General features: G+C 44.6%; 1 protein-coding gene across 1 annotated transcript in view; it reads right to left on the reverse strand.

Annotated features, from left to right (window-relative positions):
* Positions 1–20,147, reverse strand: part of tnksa (tankyrase, TRF1-interacting ankyrin-related ADP-ribose polymerase a) — a 76,257-nt gene that overhangs the window by 3,770 nt on the left and 52,340 nt on the right. The window contains exons 15-28 of the mRNA XM_076758893.1: positions 16,825–16,970; positions 16,532–16,697; positions 11,092–11,311; positions 8,570–8,679; positions 7,682–7,870; positions 6,713–6,793; positions 5,867–6,053; positions 5,663–5,742; positions 3,487–3,607; positions 3,217–3,314; positions 2,587–2,661; positions 2,288–2,393; positions 749–935; positions 445–601 (exon numbers count right to left, since the gene is read on the reverse strand). Of these exons, the coding sequence (XP_076615008.1) occupies positions 445–601; positions 749–935; positions 2,288–2,393; positions 2,587–2,661; positions 3,217–3,314; positions 3,487–3,607; positions 5,663–5,742; positions 5,867–6,053; positions 6,713–6,793; positions 7,682–7,870; positions 8,570–8,679; positions 11,092–11,311; positions 16,532–16,697; positions 16,825–16,970 (1,923 nt within the window). The remainder of the gene's footprint in view (positions 1–444; positions 602–748; positions 936–2,287; positions 2,394–2,586; positions 2,662–3,216; positions 3,315–3,486; positions 3,608–5,662; positions 5,743–5,866; positions 6,054–6,712; positions 6,794–7,681; positions 7,871–8,569; positions 8,680–11,091; positions 11,312–16,531; positions 16,698–16,824; positions 16,971–20,147) is intronic.

A 20,147-nucleotide genomic window follows, 5' to 3' on the forward strand; every position in this document is an offset into this window, starting at 1 on the left:
AATGCTTGAAGTTTATTTGAAATGTGAGATTTAAGTCACAACTCAGAGAATTTTTTTTTGTTGCTGTTTTGTTGTCAGGGAACCACAATCCTTCATTTTGCAAGGTTGGATCAAGCTCGTCACACCACAGTTGCTGCTGCCTGCTGTGCATTATACCCAGAATCCTTACATTATCGTAAACATCCAGACTTTGAAGAAGTTGCTTATAGATGTCATTAATTTGTGAGTTTTTCCTCAGAAATTTACCACTTTAATCTCAGAAATTCAGTTATTTCCTTGGAATATTACCTCTCTCCCCGACTCTGTAATTTATGTCTGTTTGTTTTCTGGAACATTTTTATAGATTAAGTGACAAATGAATCTATAAATCACAGATTTGCTAATGAAAAATGCCACGACTCTGCTTACTTCATATGCAAGCATGAAAACAGTGTGTACACTGACCTGCTCCCCTCTGTAGATGACGTACTCTGCGTAGGCCAGTCCGTTGACGCTGGGTCGCCCTATAACGGAGTGGTGTCCGGGGGGCGCGTGGGCCATTTTCATGGCGCTAAACTGAAGAAAGGACTTACCCAGCGTCACTCTGCAGAACAGCATCTGCCTGAAATACAAACGCGCAGAACGATGCACAAATATTTGTTTAATTAACTCGCGCATGTTTAATCAGAGTGATAATGTCTCTCTTCATTGCTTCCTGCACTGTCGCAGCGATTCGAATCATCTGATCTAAACCAATGAGACGTCTCACCTGTGGCACACGTAGCAGGAGCGGTCTTTGTGGGTGGGACATCCCGTGCCTCCACCAATCCCGTACACGTACTGGTTGCTTTTGGAGGAGTTCTCGGCAAAATAGATCCCGGCGCCAAACATGCCGCCGATGTAGGCGTGTCGCTCGTCAAAGCCCTTATGGATGATGGCATTGATGAAGGGAGAACCTGGCGGGAAGAATTTGAAAAAAGATGAGGAAGGACAGGCATGCTTCTCCTGCAGATCTCCGCTGTGAGGACACTTCCTGTATGGACATGTCTGCTTTGTGGGAATCTGGAAAAGCTCCCAAAACATGAAGTATTACATCGTTTTTTTGTCGCCACCGGAAAAATCCTCAAATGCAAGAAGCTAACAAAACCATAGTCTGCAATTAGCGCACCTCCTGTTTTGTAAACAGGTCTCTTCTCCAGACAGTGAAGCACAAATAAATAAAGCATAACAGTATGAAGAATGCAGAAAGGCAGAGATCCAGATTCTGTTTGACTAAGTGTTATCCTGGGAAATCCATGATCTAAGAGACTTTGAACGCAGTATGATTGCTGGTGCCAGCCGCATCGTTTCAGGCGTCGCAGAAGCCACACGACTTCCTGGGATTTAGTGCTTGAGAGCGTTTAAAGAAGGCGAACTGGGCTGCGGTCCTGACGGCTGTGTCCTCGCCGGGCCTTGTGGTTGAAGGGGGAAGATTAATGAGGTTCGTTCAGGCTTACGGTCAGGCCGCAAGAATGAAAACACTGCAGTACAAAGCGGAGTTCACCTCAGAGCGCAGGGATAATTGAACCTTGATGCAGGAGACCAAGCAGCGCTTTACTTCTGTCGACTTAAAGGAAGTGACTGGAGCTGTAGGGAGATGTGACCCAAACTTCATGGCGGTGAGGAGGGAAACTGTCGCCCGGTGGGACACGTTCTAGTTCACGACATGCATGTATCCATCGACTGAGCATCAGCGACATCTCGGAGGTGAGGTGCTTGTGCAGAGCCTGAAGGACGTCAGCAGCCTCAGCCACAGCCTGTTCAGTCTGCTGCTGTCTGGCAAGCGGTACAGAAGCGTCCGCTGCCGTGCCACCAGACTACAGAGCAGCTTCTTTCCTCAGGCTGAGACTCCTCAACTCATCCTCCACACTCCACCATGAAAACAGTTCTTCCTGTGTAGCATAAATGGACTGCAACTTGATAGAATGACAAATAAATGAACTTCTGGCCTTGAAATTGAGTCATAGTCACTTTTGAAAGCTAACAAGCCAAACTTTTCTGAATTTATACTCAGCTCTCATCCTGCAACACACAGCCTCCTTCAGCAGGTCAAAAATGTCACGCGATTGCATTTTGAATTTTATGGATACGAATGAAACCAAGTTCGGATGATATAAGTACCTTTTTTTTTTGGAAAAACTAATGACCAAGCGACAAAATATCATTTGAAAAGTAAGAGCAAAGCAACAAGAACTGTTGAAACACTTGATAATACATAATATATGACCATGAAACCAAGCCTGCTGAATTATATGGCATGTTAAATTACCGTGGAAGAGCATTCGCTCGTTGTGATGGTTGTGATTCTCATCTGCGATTTCCTTTTGTCTGTGCGCGTATCTCTCCCGCAGCTTCTTATTCACCACCTTCTGAATCTGCAGAGTCAGAGGGAGGAACACAACACAACATGTAGCACAGGCCTCGTCACTTTTTGACATTTTAATGTGGAAATGTGACATATTATCCCTTTACTTCATTTCAAATTCTGTGTCTGTGATCTTAAAGAGAGAAAACTGGTCTGTGTGTGTGTGTGTGTATGTGTGTGTGTGTGTGTGTGTGGGCACACACCTTAATGATGTTGTACCGGCTGAAGACTCCCCCCGCGTTGCCTCCGTCACGGTGCTCTCTGATGGTGCTCTGCAGCTGAGGAGGAAATAAACAGACACAAGAGGATCAAAGTGACCACAAATGCAAATCCATCAAAGGTTAAAATGGGAAATGCATGTGACAAACACGCTAATTCCCATATACTGCAAAGGCGAAGGTGTGATTCATTCCCCCAGAGATGAGGTGTCTTCATCCAGCCTCCACCTCGACTAACATTTCAAACCTCTGAACAGTCTCGGCAGACCTCGCACTGAGTCCTCCAGAAAAAATTCCAGTTTAAATGACCTGTTAAATGTCTGTTAACATCTGACAGATCCTCATTAATTTCAAACCCATTCACACTGATATCTGCTGTCTCTCTGAATTACTGCTTTCATTTACAAGAGACATACAATCAGCGGAGCAGCGACACTCATATGGAGTGCTGCATCCTTTGTCAGATGGCTCAAATTGCTAATGACATGCTCAAATTAGATAAATCATTAAATCATTCCACCAGACTGCTATAAAGTCATGCAGGTAGTGAGGTGACGGTGAGGCACGCGTGTGTCGTGGAAGCTGGATGTGCATATAAAGGGTGTGTTTGCGTACTTCCTCCTCCACAGACTGGAACTCCTTGTCGTCGGGGGCCAGGTCGATCAGCACGGTGCCCTGGCTCGAGCAGTGGAACGTCAGGTATGGATTTCCGCCTACAAACGCACATTTGGAAGAAAATGTGTCTCAATCATGTGTTTTATGCTCTTTTAAACTCTCATCGAGTGCATCTCAATGCGCACATGTTGATGTCACGCTGGCTAGTTTTATTTTTTTTTTTGGGAATAGTTGTATAACTTCTCATATATGCGTGCGTTTTTTCCTGACCTTGCTGGCCTCCCAGCAGCCTCTCGATGCCCTTGATGAGTTTGTGTCTGTGTCCGTAAGCGTTGATGCCGATTTCTTTCAGCTCCTCGTGACCCATGTCTGCCAACACATCCAGCGAAATCTGCCCGGAGACCACAACAAAAATAAAAAAAGTCACGTCAGTCCTGCTTATGCTTGTTTCTGCTGGCAAAAGAACGTAAACTGCCAGCAAAATAACGTTTCATAATCCTAACGTGCAAGAACTTGTCAAGCTATGCTTCTGAAAAACTTCAACACACAAAAAATATTAGAGTTTAAAGGCGACAGCAGAAGGTCGCGCGGCAAACTGTGAACGAGTTCAGAGTTCAGTGACCTAAGACACATCGCAGAGACAATAGGTCTGACAAATATTCATGAGAGAAAGAGAGAAGCGGCATGAAGGAAAGGTCAGTGAATGAACGGCAGTAATCAAGCCATTGATATGCAAATTGATGATGCTGAAGTGAAGAGTTTGTTCGGGGTGAGCAGAGATGAGATTCACGCTGGAGGCAGAGATAACGCCGCCGTTCAAACGCGAACCTTTGCCTACTTTCATCCGTGTTGCTGTGATCAGCTGCTACAGGTGTAAATCATCACAGCCTAAATGCTCTGCTGGGAGTTTAATGAGAGAGGCACCGGGCAGAGAGATGCAAACCATGAAAACTTTGCACTTCTGCGGAGGCCTGTGTGATCTCTGTGTCAGAGCAAAAAAAAAAAAAAAGTTAATGTCACACCCCATTTGATGTCATCATGTAAAACCAATAACAGTGACGCATCAGCCTGGATCTCACCCCCGGCTGACGCTTCGAGCCGCCGCCTATCGGTTTCATCACAGCAGCATCAGAGCAACCGGCCACCTTGAACATCCGACTAAATAACTTGCAAATTACTGCCATCTTTTCTATAAATCTAGATGCTCAGTTTTTTGCATTAACTGAACTATCAAACGTTTGTCGACAAAGGTTTTCTACTAATTCTCTGCAGTGAGGCTTCACAGGAGGACGATTCACACGGCATCATTACAGCTAAAATAGGTTGCGTTCTTTGCTTTTACTTAGAACAAAATGCTGTAATTGAACAAACGTATGGTCTTACAATAATCAAATATGTTAAACAGATCATCTCTTTCTTAGAACCGAGTCCTTGTTTGTCTCATTCTGAAACAAAAATGGAATTTTCCATTAACACCCAGCTGACCTCCATCTCACTCTTTATCTGAATATTAATGACAGCTTGTTTCCCTTAAGGGGGGCCGAGAATAAGTGTAATGCAAGTCCACACATATCCTCCATATTGCTCCTACACTGCCTTCTATGCTTAGCCTTTTGCCCGCTGTCACCTTTCAATCTCACTTTCTATTTCCGTCTCCCTCCTTGTCTGTTTTCTCCTCTTTCTGTCGCCCCATCTGTCTCGCTGTCTCCCTCTGTCCTTCTCATTTCCTTCATCTTTCTCCTCCAGCCTCTCTCTCTCTCTCTTTCTTCTCTCACTCCGTCCATCTGTATCCTTCTTCTGTCTCTTGCTATTGTTATTTCGTGCATTAATATTTACATAAGAACATGACTAAGAGTCTAGTGGCTCTGTGAGGCTGTATTTAGGTACAGGAGTGCTTTGAGCTAAATGCTAATGCTAACATGCTCACAATGAGGCAGTTGAGGCTGATGGGAATGTCATTACTTTTCCATAAAACGAGCCATAATAAAAGTTACGGGATCACCGAAGTCATCATAGCTCATCCTAAGGGGAACGTGGATGTCTGAAGCAATTTTTACGACCCTCCATCTGTTGTTGGTGTATTTCAGTCTGGACCAAAGTGGTGGACTAACAAAAGAACATTAGCGTCCCCTGAGCCAGGCTGCTGGAAAGGTCTAAAAACTGATGCTCAAACAAAGGAGAGAAAACGGATTAAATAAATACGTTTGAAAGAAGACTGAATTAGCGTGTAATCCTGACAGAAATAAACCACGAGCTGAAAAGTTGGATATTCACATTCGAAAATATGACCTAAAAAAAAAAATCCTTCAATCTGTTCTCTTGTCTGTCTTTCCAGCGTTCTCTCTCCGGTGTCTCTCCAGTTCGTCACATATTTTGCAGTTCCCTCTCACTTTTGTCTTCTCTCAGACACATAAAAAAAAAAAAAAAAAAAAAAAAAAAAGTGTACCTGTTCCCTCTGGAAGATGTCTCGGAGGTGTTCCAGCCCCAGACTCTTCAAGAACTGGTTGATGGTCATGTCGAGCAGAGCTGCAGAGATACGGCAACATCAGCAGAGTCCCGGCTGTTAGACACGTTTACATCACGACATCTAAGACACCTGTGCAGGTAGAAACTCTATAAAACAGCCCCTGATTCACGAGTTTGTACGTACTTTCTCCTTCCTTCCTGTCAGACCCAGACGCACCGTCTGCCGGTCCAGTGGCCCCGCCCACGGTGATGTCACTGAGGGGCGCAGCCAGGTTGTCTATGCTGCTGGCTGCGGACAGGCAGGACGGGGACGGGGAGGGTGAGATGACCACGCCCCCTGCTGCACCTGTACTCACCACACCCGCACTCACCTGAGGAGGGAAGAGGTTCGGTTTAAAGGGCCAGCACGTCAAATCTTATTGCCAAACCTTTGCTGAAATGGACCTTTCACACTGACTGACACTGTGTTTGAACTTTTTACAGTGCGCGCTTTTTCATCTGCGCTCACTGTTTACAGTCCGACTTTCATTTCTAATCTTTCGTGACAGTTCAGCTGCTTTCATCTCTCGCACTCGAGCCGATAATTCGCCTGCTTCCAGTGCTTTTGAGTCATCTGACATTTCAGCTGCTTTCATCTCAGCTGAGAGTTCAGATGCTTTCAGGTCTCACGTGGACACTGGCAACGTGCCGACGGGGCTTTGACTTGAAACTCAGCGTTCAGCCGTTACACTTCAACTGATTTCAGCTGTTTTACGATCACAGGCTTAGGGGCCGTGTCCACCAAAGTGTTTAAATACTGTGTATTCGCAGTACGCTACAAATGGCAGCAGCGTGTCATCGTGTCATGAACACAGCCTCTTAAACCGCAGCATAAACTCCTTTCAATGCTTACATTTCAAGTGATAATTCAGTCTATTGCAGTGCTTCACCTTCAGCTCAGACTGAATTCAGCCTTTTCCACACATAATATGGACACCACACTATTATGGCTCAGCTGTCTATCCTTGTACGCGCGTGTGTGGACACTCACCACAGTGGCCTGGGGTTTTAAACAGCTTGGCAGGGCATCTGGCGGCATGGCGTCAATCAGCAACGCTCTGATGTCGTCGGCCTGCAACAGACAAAGAGACAGACAGATTGACAAGATGTAGACAGACGTCTTGTTTGTATTTTTGCACACTGGTGGAAGTCACCTGCCACGTTTGCTGGGAACTTATTCAGACAAAAACACCTAAATAGCTTTCAAAGAGTCATTTCCTTTTTCCCGACTTCACTCCCGCTCTCTGACCCTCAGCCAATTAAATCAAACAACAAGACACACGAGAAGCGTCCTCTTGAAGCCCGACGACGTATCGTCTACTGAACCGTGGCTGCAAATGACAAGGACGGGATAATGCTAATGATTTTGTGTCTTATGAATTCAACTTCTCTTTCGTGAGCTGAAGAATTTGTTTTCCCTCTCTCCAAAGTTTGCAGAGAGTATTTGCATCCTATTCTCGTTGCAACGCCTTGAAATAACAACCAAGACGAACAACAAAATGAATCATCCACTCGATGGACGGGGAATGTGAATAATGTCTTGTTTAATGCACGTAAAAGAAGCAGCTGCATTATCCAGATTGTTCTTGGGAGCGCTCCACCAGTTCAGAGCTGAGGCTCAGTTTCATGCTTTGTAGATTCCCTGATTGTACAGTAGTCATCATCAACAGATCAGCAGATTTTTTTCAATCTCTAATCTGGAGCCAAATTGTGAGCTAATGTGAACAACATCACAAGGTGAGCTGTTCTCTCAAACTGTGGTACCTGCAGTCAAACACGAAACCTTATTAGGAGGCTTGTTAGGAAGCCTCATTAGGGTGCAGCGAGTCTGGAAACATCTCCTCCGCCTTCTAAGCTCCTGCAAACTTTCCTCATGGTGCTAAGCTGTCTGATTAGTTATCCCAACCACCCAAATATCAATTAGAGCTAACGATACAGCCACCGTGCGGACACTTCGCACCGTTGCCAAGTCCAGCGGCGTCTGTCCCTCCTGGTTCTTCATGGTGGGATCGGCTCCATGGGCCAATAGCAGAGCGCAGAGCTGAGTCCGCCCTTTCTGGGCCGCTTCATGGAGGGGCGTAAACGCCCACTTATCTGTGGCGTTGACGCACGTGTTGTACTTAATCAGCAGGGCGGCTATGTCCACGTGCTAGACAGGGAAGAAGAGGTAGAGGTGAGGAAGAGGGAGGAGGTGTTGATGACGGACACCCAGAGAAGAAGACAGAAGAAGGAAGGCAGGGATGAGGGAGCAGAAAGAAGAGGAGGCGGTGAGAGGAGGCAAAGAGACGAGAGCAACAAAAGCATTTCACAGGAACGAATGTGTGAAGTCTGCTGAATGAGTGCTATAAAAATTGTGATCAGAGAAAAGGGACTACGTGGGACTCTCTCGGTCCTCTGTGAATTATTAACTCCATCGTGATTCTTGTTGTCTTAGTCCATCCTTTCCTTCTCTCTTTAGTCTACAGCTCCTTCTTTGCATCGAACACACTGTCGCTCATGTAGAGCACCAGCGGGGCATGCTAAACTGTGTGTATGTGAGTGAGCGTCTCCAAAATGCAGAGCTCATCAAATTTTCATTCAAACATGTGTTTCATGACTCTTTCAGCAGCAGAATGCTGTCGAGCTATAAGGGAAATGTGACTGAGAGGCAGCCAAGGGCTCCAGATGAAGGGAAACTGCTTACATGCATCATTTCAGTGTATTAATAATGATCATAATAACGATTTTAATGGGGAAATTATTGACCGATACCACAAACTTTAAATTGATTAAGTTTTACAAAGAGTAAAAGCAGCGTCCCTGAACTGAACTCGTGAAGCACATGTGTGTGTTCGTGTGTGTGTCTTACCCCGTATGAAGCAGCGTTGTGTAAAGGTATCAGCCCTCCTTTGTCCTGAGCGTTCACATCGGCTCCATGTTCCAGCAGATACTCTGCTACCTCCAAGTTGTTGTAGCCGGCTGGAGAAGCGGCGCCGGGGGGGTTTGGGTTGCGTGGAAAAGGCAGCCGGACGGCAAAAAAGTCGATGGATGAGAGATAAACGGAGAACCAAGAAGGTGGTCAGGTAACAAGAGAGGAGGAAATACAGAGAGAAAAACAGAGAGACATGTCAGCCTACAACAGCGGCAGCGTGACAGCGTATAATCATCTTTTCCTTTCACAAGCAAGTACATGAAGGCAGAGGGTGCGTGGGCGTGTGTCTAAGTGGTCAGATCTCAGAGAAATCACAGACCTTCAAAGTGTTTTTCAGCAGTTTCTTAACTTTAAAAGCGCCCGTCATGCCGCGAAACAGTCGCTAATTGAGATATACTTTATCATCTGTTGGAGGCGAGCCTGCTCACTAAATTCTCTATAAATACAGAGTCTGAAAAAATGTGAGAAGAGCACAAAGGCTAATCAGTTTCCTCACCAGAGGAGGGTGACATGGAGACACAGTGCAGGAAAAACATGAGAGACAGGCAGAGGCACTCAACCACGGTGACAGCGGTTCAATTTCCAGCTCATGACAACATGTTTCCCACCGGGGAGCGACTTCTTTTAAGACCGAGACGCCGTGCGTCACCCTAACCTTAAGCAAGCTCTTAGCGAACTAAAAGTTAACAGAATTAGTGGGTCGTTTCACATTACTCATGTCAGACTTTCTGCTCATCGTGAGTCTCTTGGTTGGCATGAAGATAAAAACACACTATGTAAATATTTACCCTTCATTTTAAGGTTATGGCATGTTCTATATTTATGCCTGTGAGGGGTTGTGGTGGTGTGTATCTGGTGCATATCTCTCTTGTTATCTCTGAAACTGATGTAATCATGATTACAAATCCCATACATATACATGAGGATGTGTGTGTGTGTGTGTGCTCCTTTGAGGACCTACAGAATCTCTGCTATCATGAATTAAAAACCCTCATGAACTTTCATGAAGGAGATTCAAGGTTGTTACAGCACACTATAGTTTAATACATACTGTGAACTGTGACAATACAGTCTTTTCAAGTTAATGGTAAATTAGGACATTACATATGCACAAATAGGAATATTTGCAGTGACTATTTTAATTGCAAACAGTATGTTTTTAACGGGCCGATGCCCAAAAACAGTCATGCAAATGAATCTAGATCAGAGGTCTTTTCGGCATCACCGCTCCTGTCTCGTCGCAGCTGAGTCATCTATTATTCATGAAGAAAGGACAGTGCACGCAGCTTGGGAGTGATGTTTGACTACCGTGATTCCCCTTATTCAGGCCCCGGCCATAAATTAGTTGCCAATCTAGATCTTATCCAAGTCGCCGCGGCCCAGCTCTCAACAGCGACGAGGACAAGAGAACGCATCTGGCCCCCGCTGCATTTCAGCTCTGATTTAAAATCCTGCAGATAACGTTTAAGGCACGGCGCGGTCTGACTCCCCGAAACACTACACACATGTTGATCCCTATGAGTCATAACGCAGCTTAAGATGCTGAGGCAGGGGTCTCCTGGCTGGTCCAAGTGCTTGTTATATTACCAGGGGCCTTTTCAGTCTGGGCCCCCAAGCTGTTCGGCATTTTAACCCACACAGGCTGTAAGTAACTACGAATATTGAAAATCACACCTATTTCTGACTGATAAGAACTTTTTGTAATAAGATAAAATGTATGATTTGGAAAAAATCTTGATATACTTGATGACAGATGTTACTGCAGGAAGTTCCATTGCATCATATCCTATTTTTAAAACACCATTTGGGGCATTAGTTTGCAGAATTGGTCAATGACAAAAAACGTACACAGATTCAAGGATATGTGTTTGCAATGATTCCTGCAAATAAAGACCACATGAGGGTCACATGGTCTTTATTTACTAAGGCAACGGTTACATAAACTGGGCTGATGGTGACATTAAGGAGCACATATTCCACGATGACATTAACTTTTTGAATGTCCTCATAAAGTGACTGCAGCGCACCAGTAAACCAAGTCTGGTTTAAGACACTCAATGATTACTGTTGTCAGAAATGGTGTTATGAAAAATTATCGACAAATTGCTAAATTGTCCCAACGCTTGTCTATAAACAAAGTGTTTTTGTCCCTCAAGGCTTAAGCTGTCTGGATGTGTTTATTTCCTTGTTCTTGGCACGGCACAGAGCCAAAATCCCTGGAGGTCGGCTGTTTCTGAGACGCTGCAGCCACAGTGACTGGCACCAGCAAGCGCACACACCACGTCCAAATTTGCTTCAATCCTGCAAACTTCGGCCAAACAGGGACTAAAAATTTCTGTCTCTTCATTTTACTGTGTCTGCAAAGTACCAAATTTGAGGAAATGTGTGCTTATTAAACTGACCTCTGAGTGTGTGTCTGTGTGTGTGTGTGTTGCTTGGGGTTTCCACATGCATGTTACCTGCAAGGTGCAGAGGTGTGGAGTTGCGTCCTTGCGTGTCCCGACAGTTAATGTTGTCAGGGCTGCATAATTTCTGAACCCTGGCCAGGCAGCCTTTCTTAGCAGCATCCAGCAGCGCAGCATCCCCTCTCAGCAGGTCCTGGATGTCAGTGTCCCCGTCCTTCACCAGGTCCAGAGGCGTGTTCCCGTCTCGGTTCTTCTTGGTGGGGTCTGCCCCGTGCTGGAGAGAGAAGGCCAAAATGGCTGGATGGGTTCATCTATCTTAACACAGACGGCTTTTAAAGACTGAATTGTGGCACAAAACTTGATTCTACAAAATCTCAGCACTCAAAAACCCCCTCGTCGCTTCAACCCTGGTGGAAGCGTTTCACTCAGACGGGGAAGAGATGTTGACAAGTGACGAGTGAGAAGTGGATGAAGGTAATTCACCGGAGAGAAGAAGAGAGGGAGAGACGAAAGGCGGCAGAGAGGTGAGGACGTGACATCCACTGAAGTGGAAAACACCACATCCCCTGGAGACTGGGACATTTTCATCGCTCAACTGTCTCCTAGGTTACAGTTTAACTTGTCATTTCATTGGAAGTTTTGAAATCCGCTCATTAAAATTTGATGTTGCGGGACCACTCCCCTGAGTATCCACTGCTGGCCTGAAACTGTCCATTATTCATCTCTCATGGCTGTATTTCCCTTTCTTTTTAATGTTTTTTTTTTTTAAACCTACCCATGTTATGATTTTTCTGCCCTACTTCTCCATTTCTATTATCTCTTGCTGCTGATGCAATCACATTCTCACTGTAATTTATTCTCTATCGAGGAAAATTAAAAGAGGGACCCATTTAAGAAACAACTGGGACATTTCCATAGAAATGAATGCTGGATTCAGTTCATGAAAGATATTTCATTTATTGCAGTGAGCAATTCTGGAGCCTCCAAACTCTCTTGTGAGCAATCAGCTGGCTCATAGGAGGTAATGAATTTCACATTTTTGATCTGTTCACACACAAGGTCAAGAGTCTACGGCTATGCAAGCAGTTCTGAGAGGCTCTAGGTGCTAATATTAGCATGCTAACACGCTCAGAATGACAGAGAACGTTCACCATCTCGGTGTGTTAGCATGCTAACATCGACAACAATACATCCATACAAAGATCACAAATCACGTGAGTTCACACATTTCATTCTAAGTGCTAACAAGACAGATTCTTCTCCTGTAATTGAAGAGAAATGTGTCATGTCCTCGCATTTCTTTCCGAACAAAGAAAAGGCTTATGCGCATTTTGTGTGTCTCACAAGATCCCGACAGAATCTCACAGCACTGGGAGCGAAAGCTGCCGAGTGTTATTCTGAGCACAAATCCAGCACAGAAAGGGGACAATAGAAAGTTGACAACAAACAGCGGAGACAAAGGCAAACCTGCTGCTGAACTCCGGAATAGTTTATTCAAAAAGAGAGAACAGTTGCATCCCGAGGCCATGGCGGATTAACACCAGAGCGCGGGAACACTCTGTTACTTGTGTGTTAAAGGGGAAATGAGGGCACCGCCATGTGTACACAGGAAGCACAAGCACAGGCTTAAAATCCAACCGAACATCGCCGGTATGAGGATTTTCCAACCACGGTGGAAAAATGCCAAACCTTCCCACCACCTTGAACAATCAATCATCTGCCTGCGTTTCTAACCTCTGCCTCCAGACCATCAGATCAGCGAGAGTGCGGCCTGAGGGAGCGGCTGTATCTCTGAACTCCAGGACTGTTTGGAGAGCACTGACTGGGATTTATCTGCACACGAGGCTTCACAGACTGACGCCGAGGAACACATTTCATGTGCTGCTGCATATGTAATGATAACGCTAATGACAGGAGGAACGGCCCCTAACAGCCGCCAAGACACGAACGGAACAACAAAAACAACAAAGGACGACTGCTTTGCATGCTGGTAAAGGGAAGAAGTCCACCGCTGAGGTTACGACAAACGAGGATGAACAATCGCTGGTGATAAACTCCCGCTGAGCGAGCCTTTTGTTGGATGAACACAAACAAAGCTGCTGAAGCAGATGGTGTTCCCGGACATGTGCTGAGGTCCTGCGGTGACCGACTGCAGCCGCACCAATCTTCATGAGCATCACAAACACTGTCAGGTCAAAGTTTCCACACAAGTTAGCAGCTACAAATGCAAATGAAGGTAAAACCAAACACGAAGCCTCTGGGATTCTACTGGAGGGATGATCATGATTACAAAAGGTACTCACTCAATTTGGGATGTTGATGGCGGAGAGCGCCAAGATGATGGTCCAAAATCTCCAAGTTCAACCATGCAGTCAGTCCAGTGACAAATCTATTTATTATCAATACTGCCCTTTGACACTCACCCTCATAATCACTTTATTTCAAGAAGAAGACCCTTCGTACTCCAAGTTTGGATCAATACCAGTTTGGCCTTGGGACAAACAGGATGCCACCTGCCTTTCACACATACTGAATAATAGAATGTTAAATTATTTTACCTCACCACACCATTTTCCTGAGCGAGGTAGCCTCCAAAAACTCATCATTAATCACACTAGAGCACCACCTGGCTGAGTCCTGAGTCCCCTTGCCACTATTTATACACAACTGCAGAGGAAGTGCAGGGCAGACTTCACAGTTTATGGTACTGAAACTTCATGACAGCCGACAGTGGGCTGCAACTCATTATTATTTTCATTATAGACTCATTATTTTTTCAATTAAGCACTGATTAAACCATTAACAGCTTTTCCCTGAGTTAAGGGTGACATCTTCTAATTGCTTGAACCAGCAGTCAAAAACTCAAAAAAGATATTAAGTTAACAGGCTGTCGAGCAAATGTCGCACAAAGTTCAGCTGAATTTCCAGAAAACAGGTAAAAGAAAATGCCAGTGAACGTCTCCTCCCATCCGCTGACTTTAATATTAGGAGTTGGGTGCATCAAGAATGGCACCAATTCTCCATTCGGGTGCAACGAGAAGATGTAATTGTGATGGAAATATTGCATTTCTATTGATTTCATGTATTAGTTTTGAGGATTTGCTCCACATGGATGTGATGTCTTCATCTGCTGCAGCTCTTAGTCATGATTCATTTGTCAAATCTGTTTCCGTTGCACTTTGCCGCATCCTGTTTTTATCGATACATCAACTTTTCTGCCTTCAAGGGTAAACACTTTTTTTTCGACAAGTGGAAGAAAAGCAGGAAATTCTCCCATTTTTGAGAAGCTGCAATATTTAACTGACCGTGAGCAATATCTTTTTTTTTTCCTCTCTCACCGCCTGTGTACAAATGTAATACTGGAGCATTTTTGGCTTTTATTATATTGTGTTATCGTGAGTATTAAAAACGTTATAAGGCTGTTTTATGTTCTGCAAAGCATCTTATGCAGATTGCTGCGAACTTAATCTCATTGTGCAACGACAGTAAAGGTATTCTAAGTCCAGAAGTGGCACATTTCCCCTGCAGCTGATGCAGCCTTCATGTGTGTGCATTCAGCAGTGTTGATCTAATAATAATTTATGCAGCACCATATGGCAACAACACAGCGTTGATGGAGCCTTGTCTGGAGATGATTATGATGGGGAAAACAAAAACACATTCGGCTGAAAAGCTGCAACATTTCACGGGACTCATTTAGAATCTATGAGATGCGACAATCGGGCGTCACACGGCAGATATTTTCAGCCTCGCGGTCTGATTAGTCGGAGTTCATCTAGATGAAAACTCCAGAGATCATGGCAAGTTTTAGTGCTCGCTTCCGACGGGCCAATCAGAGGCCTGTCATGACTGCTACTTCAGGGGGACACAGGGAGCCGCGTGCCATTTATTGCATTAGCAACAGGTGATATTGTGTCGCCGTTTTTTGTGCTACATGGCAGAACAGATTTCTGAGTTCCACTGAGACACTGCCATGTCTTGTAAATACCGTCCTCTGAAGCTCTGTGTAAAAAAGGATAAAGTGTGTTTACAGAGCGTTACAGCTGTACAGAGAAAACGGCTGCAGAATTTTAATGTTCCAATCCTGCAGACTTCAACACACCCAGAAGTCCTGCATGGTGGCGACAGGCAGCATGCTAATGTTTGCAAATGTGGCCGGTGTGATGTTTATACCAAGGGAAAGAGGAGACAGCAGAGGAAAAACATGCGACACTCGTGAGCCCAGCATTCTCTGGACACGTCCTCAGTGTGGTTCAGAAAGCGCCGCTTTGAATGGAGAAAGTCTGACGCCTGCTGTGGGTTTTTAGAGAGCTGATTGACCATCATCATCTTTAGAATCGTTTCCATTCACCTGCATAAAAGCGGCTGCATGAAACTAACAGAAACGTCAGATTTCCATCACTGGTTCCAGACTGTTTTCCGCCTTTAGAGGTGGTGCTCCTTTCATGACATCAGCCTGTCGCTCCTTTCTTCTGCTTTGGTTTAACGGCACCGAGCGGAGAATCAGGGCACCGGATGTTTATTCTGAGGTGCTTCTAATATTCGTATGGTGAATGAAGGGTTTATTTCAACCAAACCTGAGATGGAGGTGACTGTTGGAACCGTGAACAATGAACCAAGAAGGCTTTGCTGAGCTTTATTTTGTTCCTGTTGAGTTTGAGCGAAGTGTGTTTTACGAAGATAAAATCAACGTTTCTATGTATGGAGTCTGGTGGCTTTGGCGAGAGCGGTGTAACAGCTGTTTCTGGTTGAACAAAATAGAAGTTACTCTGAAGAGATCCTTTCCATAATGCTGTCACATACTTAGAATAACAGTCTGAGCCTGTCAGGGGCAAAAACAAACACTTTTAGTAGACGTTCACTGGAGGTGCGCAAACACCTGAAGCGATTACACAGAAGTCCAACTCGCGGTCACAGCGCTCTCGTTCAAAATTGGACCAATTTCTAAAATTGTTGTTCCCATTACTCACTTAGACACAAAAGTATGGGGAAATAGGGTCCATAAACATGGATAATATTTGACCTGAATTTTTCCCATTTGTCCGGGACACTGAAATCTTCCAGGAGATGCAGTCCAGCATGTTCTTGAGCACAAATTAAAGGCTGTTAGGCTATCAAAAGCAACATGAACCAAAACTGACATCCATAGCTGCAACGAATAGAAAGTGAATTAGGTGCATTTCCATTGGCTAATTGTGGTAATAAACTGTCTACCTGAGCACAAAAGGTTCCAATGCGAGGGAAAAGAAACAGAGTTCAGCTGTCTAGACATTAATTCTGTCGGACAGGTTCTTTTGTTTCAGCTGTGAGACCATATTTTTTGCTTTACAGTTGTATAAAATGAACAGAAAAACGAAACTGAATCGACAATTGCAATCATTCGTATGACAACTACCCACCAACCGTCACGATGGTGACAGGCCTGGAATAAACATGAATTTAAACGTGGGGCTGAAAGTTAGCTCGGCGTTATGGAGGGAAACGCAGCTCTAACCTTGAGCAGCAGTTTGCAGATCTCATATTTTCCCTTGGCAGCGGCTTCGTGGAGCGGCGTGAACTTCCACAAGTCGGCCACGTTGACCGAGGCTCCGTGTCTGACCAGCAGCTCGGCCACCTCGTAGTGACCGTACGAACAGGCGTTGTGGAGGGGAACCAGCCCACTGCAAAGGTTACACACACATACATCATTATATTATTACTTTCCATAACTTTCCTATGACTTCCTGATTCATCATGTAAACAAAAATGGACTGAAGTCTGCCTGTAAATGTTACTTAAATGTCGCACCCTTTGTCCTTGGCGTGCACGTCGGCCCCGTGGTGCAGCAGGTACTCCACCACTGTCACTCTGTTGTAGCCAGCAGCAAAGTGAAGGGGAGTGGAGTGCCGTCCCTCCAGGTCTCTGCAATTCACATTCTGAGCCGTACACAACGACTGGGGAGAGACGAATAAAGAGACGGAGAGGGAAGATAAAAAAAATGAATGTCTGTCTTCAAATTAAAGAGCTGATGTACCGAAGAGCCGCGAAGAAATACATCTATTCTCTGCGGCCGCATTTTCAATCATGGAGTAATTGCAATCAAGATTTATTTTCATTGTCGTTCCGTTATTTTGCTCTAAAAAGACAAAATTCCTCGGGAGAGAGGTTTTCGATTTGGTTAGAGGTTAAATTGTTTCAAGAGGTTTTCCGTCAAGCACGACGCAACAGTTCTTCTCATGTTTAAACTGGAGATGGACGACGGACGCTCAAATTAAACGATTTCAGAACTGAGAGAAGGAAAAAAGCGACTGGAAGGAAACGCACACGTGGCTTTTCTCTGATAAAAAAAATAATTTACATACAAATATGAAGACTGAACATTTCTCCGTTCAGCCTGATGACACCATTTTTTTAATCAGGTGAATCATTTGAGAAACAATTTATAGCTAATTTCATTCCGTTTTTCAGCCACACGAGGACTAACTTGAAATATCTCAACAGCTCTTGGATGGATTGCCATGAAATTTGGTGCAGACAAACTGTAATAACTTCAGTGATGCTAAAACACCTCTGTGCAGCCTGGCAGAGCTGCTAGCATCGCTGTGGACTGACACAATATGCATACGCTTTTCTCAAAGTAAGCTAGCAAATTAAGACACATATCGAGTAGAAACATCTTGTGGAGAGGTAATACATCACCCACACTCAAAAGTTTACATCATCCTTTTCATTCCCTCCGAAAAACCACAGCCGATGAACCAAACCCTACATCAAAAAGACAAACTACTTCTGAGAGGCGGCAAGAAAGAGACACAGAAACAGAGGGAAGAGGAGCATTGTTCTTCTGCCCAACCATCCTGGTTTATGATGAAAAATATGTCAGTGAAATGAAATATGTGGGAAAAAAACGGTTTTGGGGAGCAACAGCAACATTATTAAAGTTATAAACTTTAGTTGAGTAAAAAAAAAAGAAAAGAAAAACGCACGTTTGCTGAGCTGTGGCAAACACCTGCTGCTCTGCTGAAAGTAAAAGCGCTCCTTTTCTTTTATTTCAGACCCAATTACAGTTAAATTCAGGACTAAGAGGAGACGCAGTGGGAAATTTATTTGAAAGTTTATTTCCGCCACTCTTTAGGACGCCGCGTTACAGGAAATAAAATGAAACATCATGCTGGCAGCGTTATCCTGTTGAGGCATTATCCCTCACTTCCACTGCAGTGCAGCGTCTGTCTCTGAAAGCTGTGTTTCCAGGAACGGTAGCCTGCACCGGGCCGAGCGGAATTTGAATTCTGCATACCCTGAAAATGATGTGATTACTTTTGATTGAGGCTGGCGGGTACGATTAAACTGGTAAACATTAGGTGTCACACAAATCAAAACGGCAGGAACAATGGTGCGTGGAGACATTATGGATCAGCTCCAGTCTGTGCTGGAGCTTCTGAAGGCTTGTCGACTACACATTAATATCAGCACACTGAGTCCGGCTGGGTGTTTTCTCTTCCACGGGGTAAAGACGACTCCATATGTAGCAGCAATATCAGTAATAACCAATACACAGCTGCAGCTGATAGATAATGAGATTAAACATTGCAGCCTGAAACTAATGTGAAAACTGTCCTAAAGGGAAACGAAAATAAGCAAAACTTGAAATCAAAAAATTCACCATTTGCTCCAGTCATCAAAATCTGATTGTACTGAAGGGCTGGATCTCACGTAAAAGGTGCATTAGAGTACATTAAATTAAGACAGCATGCTGGGACCCATCACTGAGCCTGTAATTATGAATTAAATCTGATTTTTTTGGGCACTTGGGGGGAGCAGAAACAACATTCACCTTCTATTTGCTCCAGTTTTGGTCTCTACCAACTCCTCCTGAGGGAAACATCTCTATAACTCTTCACTGCTGCTGTTCAACGGATGGTCATGGATAGTGTGTGTCTGCTCTTTGGTGCAGGCAGTGCACAGCAGAGCCGAATGATAACAGAAAATCATATTGCCATTACTGTGACAGACACTGTGATTGCGATACACGAGTCACGACATTAGTGCCAATGGTAATTATTGCAAAGAAAGAAATCTAAAAATGATGATGATGTGATTTCTGCTGGGCTGTATACCAAACAAGCATGTTTTCTGACATCTGAAGAATAAGATTTACAGGCCAGGGCACCTCCGTGGCACCACAATGCTTCATTTCTAATGGTACGCTCTGACACATTTAACATTTATCGGCCAACTACGATTTTGGATATTGTACTTAGCCACATTTCAGTTTTGGTAATATTTCAATTAATTGTTCAGCAGAGTGGAGTTTCAGGGCTTTTTCTCAGCGGCATGCTGCAGCACAAAACACTATGAGAGCGAAACAGTGGAAGCTGAGGATTTAACAGCCGAACAATGAGCTGAAACTGAGCACAAAGCTGACAGAAAGTGATAATTCTCTGCAGCTTTATCTCCACCATCGACCTCTTCTGATACATTGTTATCATAAAAATACGGATTATAGCATACGTCTTGTAGGAATTTCTTCATTATCGTTATTCTCTTCAAGAACTTTAGCTGTAGCTTCTGCATCGTGGAGCAAGACATAACTCAGCACCTCATTTAAAACAGTACCTGCTGCTTTGAGCGCTGTGAAAAACGCTGCTGAATGACACCGTCTGTCTTTCTCTGACCGTCATCTGAGGTGACCGTCTGACAGTCACAGCCTAACAGTTCAGCCTGAACCTCTTCAGCATCTCAGCAGATGACAGAAATCAGAGCAGGAACAGCGCAAAGTGATATTTTTCGGAAAACGTCAATCAGTAGCTCATCCAGGCTGTTAACCCTAGCCTGTGTACGTGTGTGTGTGTGTGTGTGTGTGTGTGTGTGTGTGTGTGTGCGCGTCAGGTAGAAGGTGACTGACAGAAAGCCAGAGCAGAGCTGATCGTCTGTTCTGCTCCGATCTCCTGCCCACCTGCCAAAGCGTCACATTTCAGGCGCTGACAGACCCTCTTCATCTGGATAACCCTATTACAGCCTGTCTCCGCGGGTGAAGACACAGATTTTCACTCCACACCAAATACTTCTGTCAAATACTTTAGCGAATCTTGCCAGGTCCTGACATTTGGTGGGTGGTTTTATCCGAGGCA

This window comes from Chaetodon auriga, chromosome 19 (assembly GCF_051107435.1).
Source record: "Chaetodon auriga isolate fChaAug3 chromosome 19, fChaAug3.hap1, whole genome shotgun sequence".
In the NCBI taxonomy this organism is placed as follows: Eukaryota; Metazoa; Chordata; class Actinopteri; order Chaetodontiformes; family Chaetodontidae; genus Chaetodon; species Chaetodon auriga.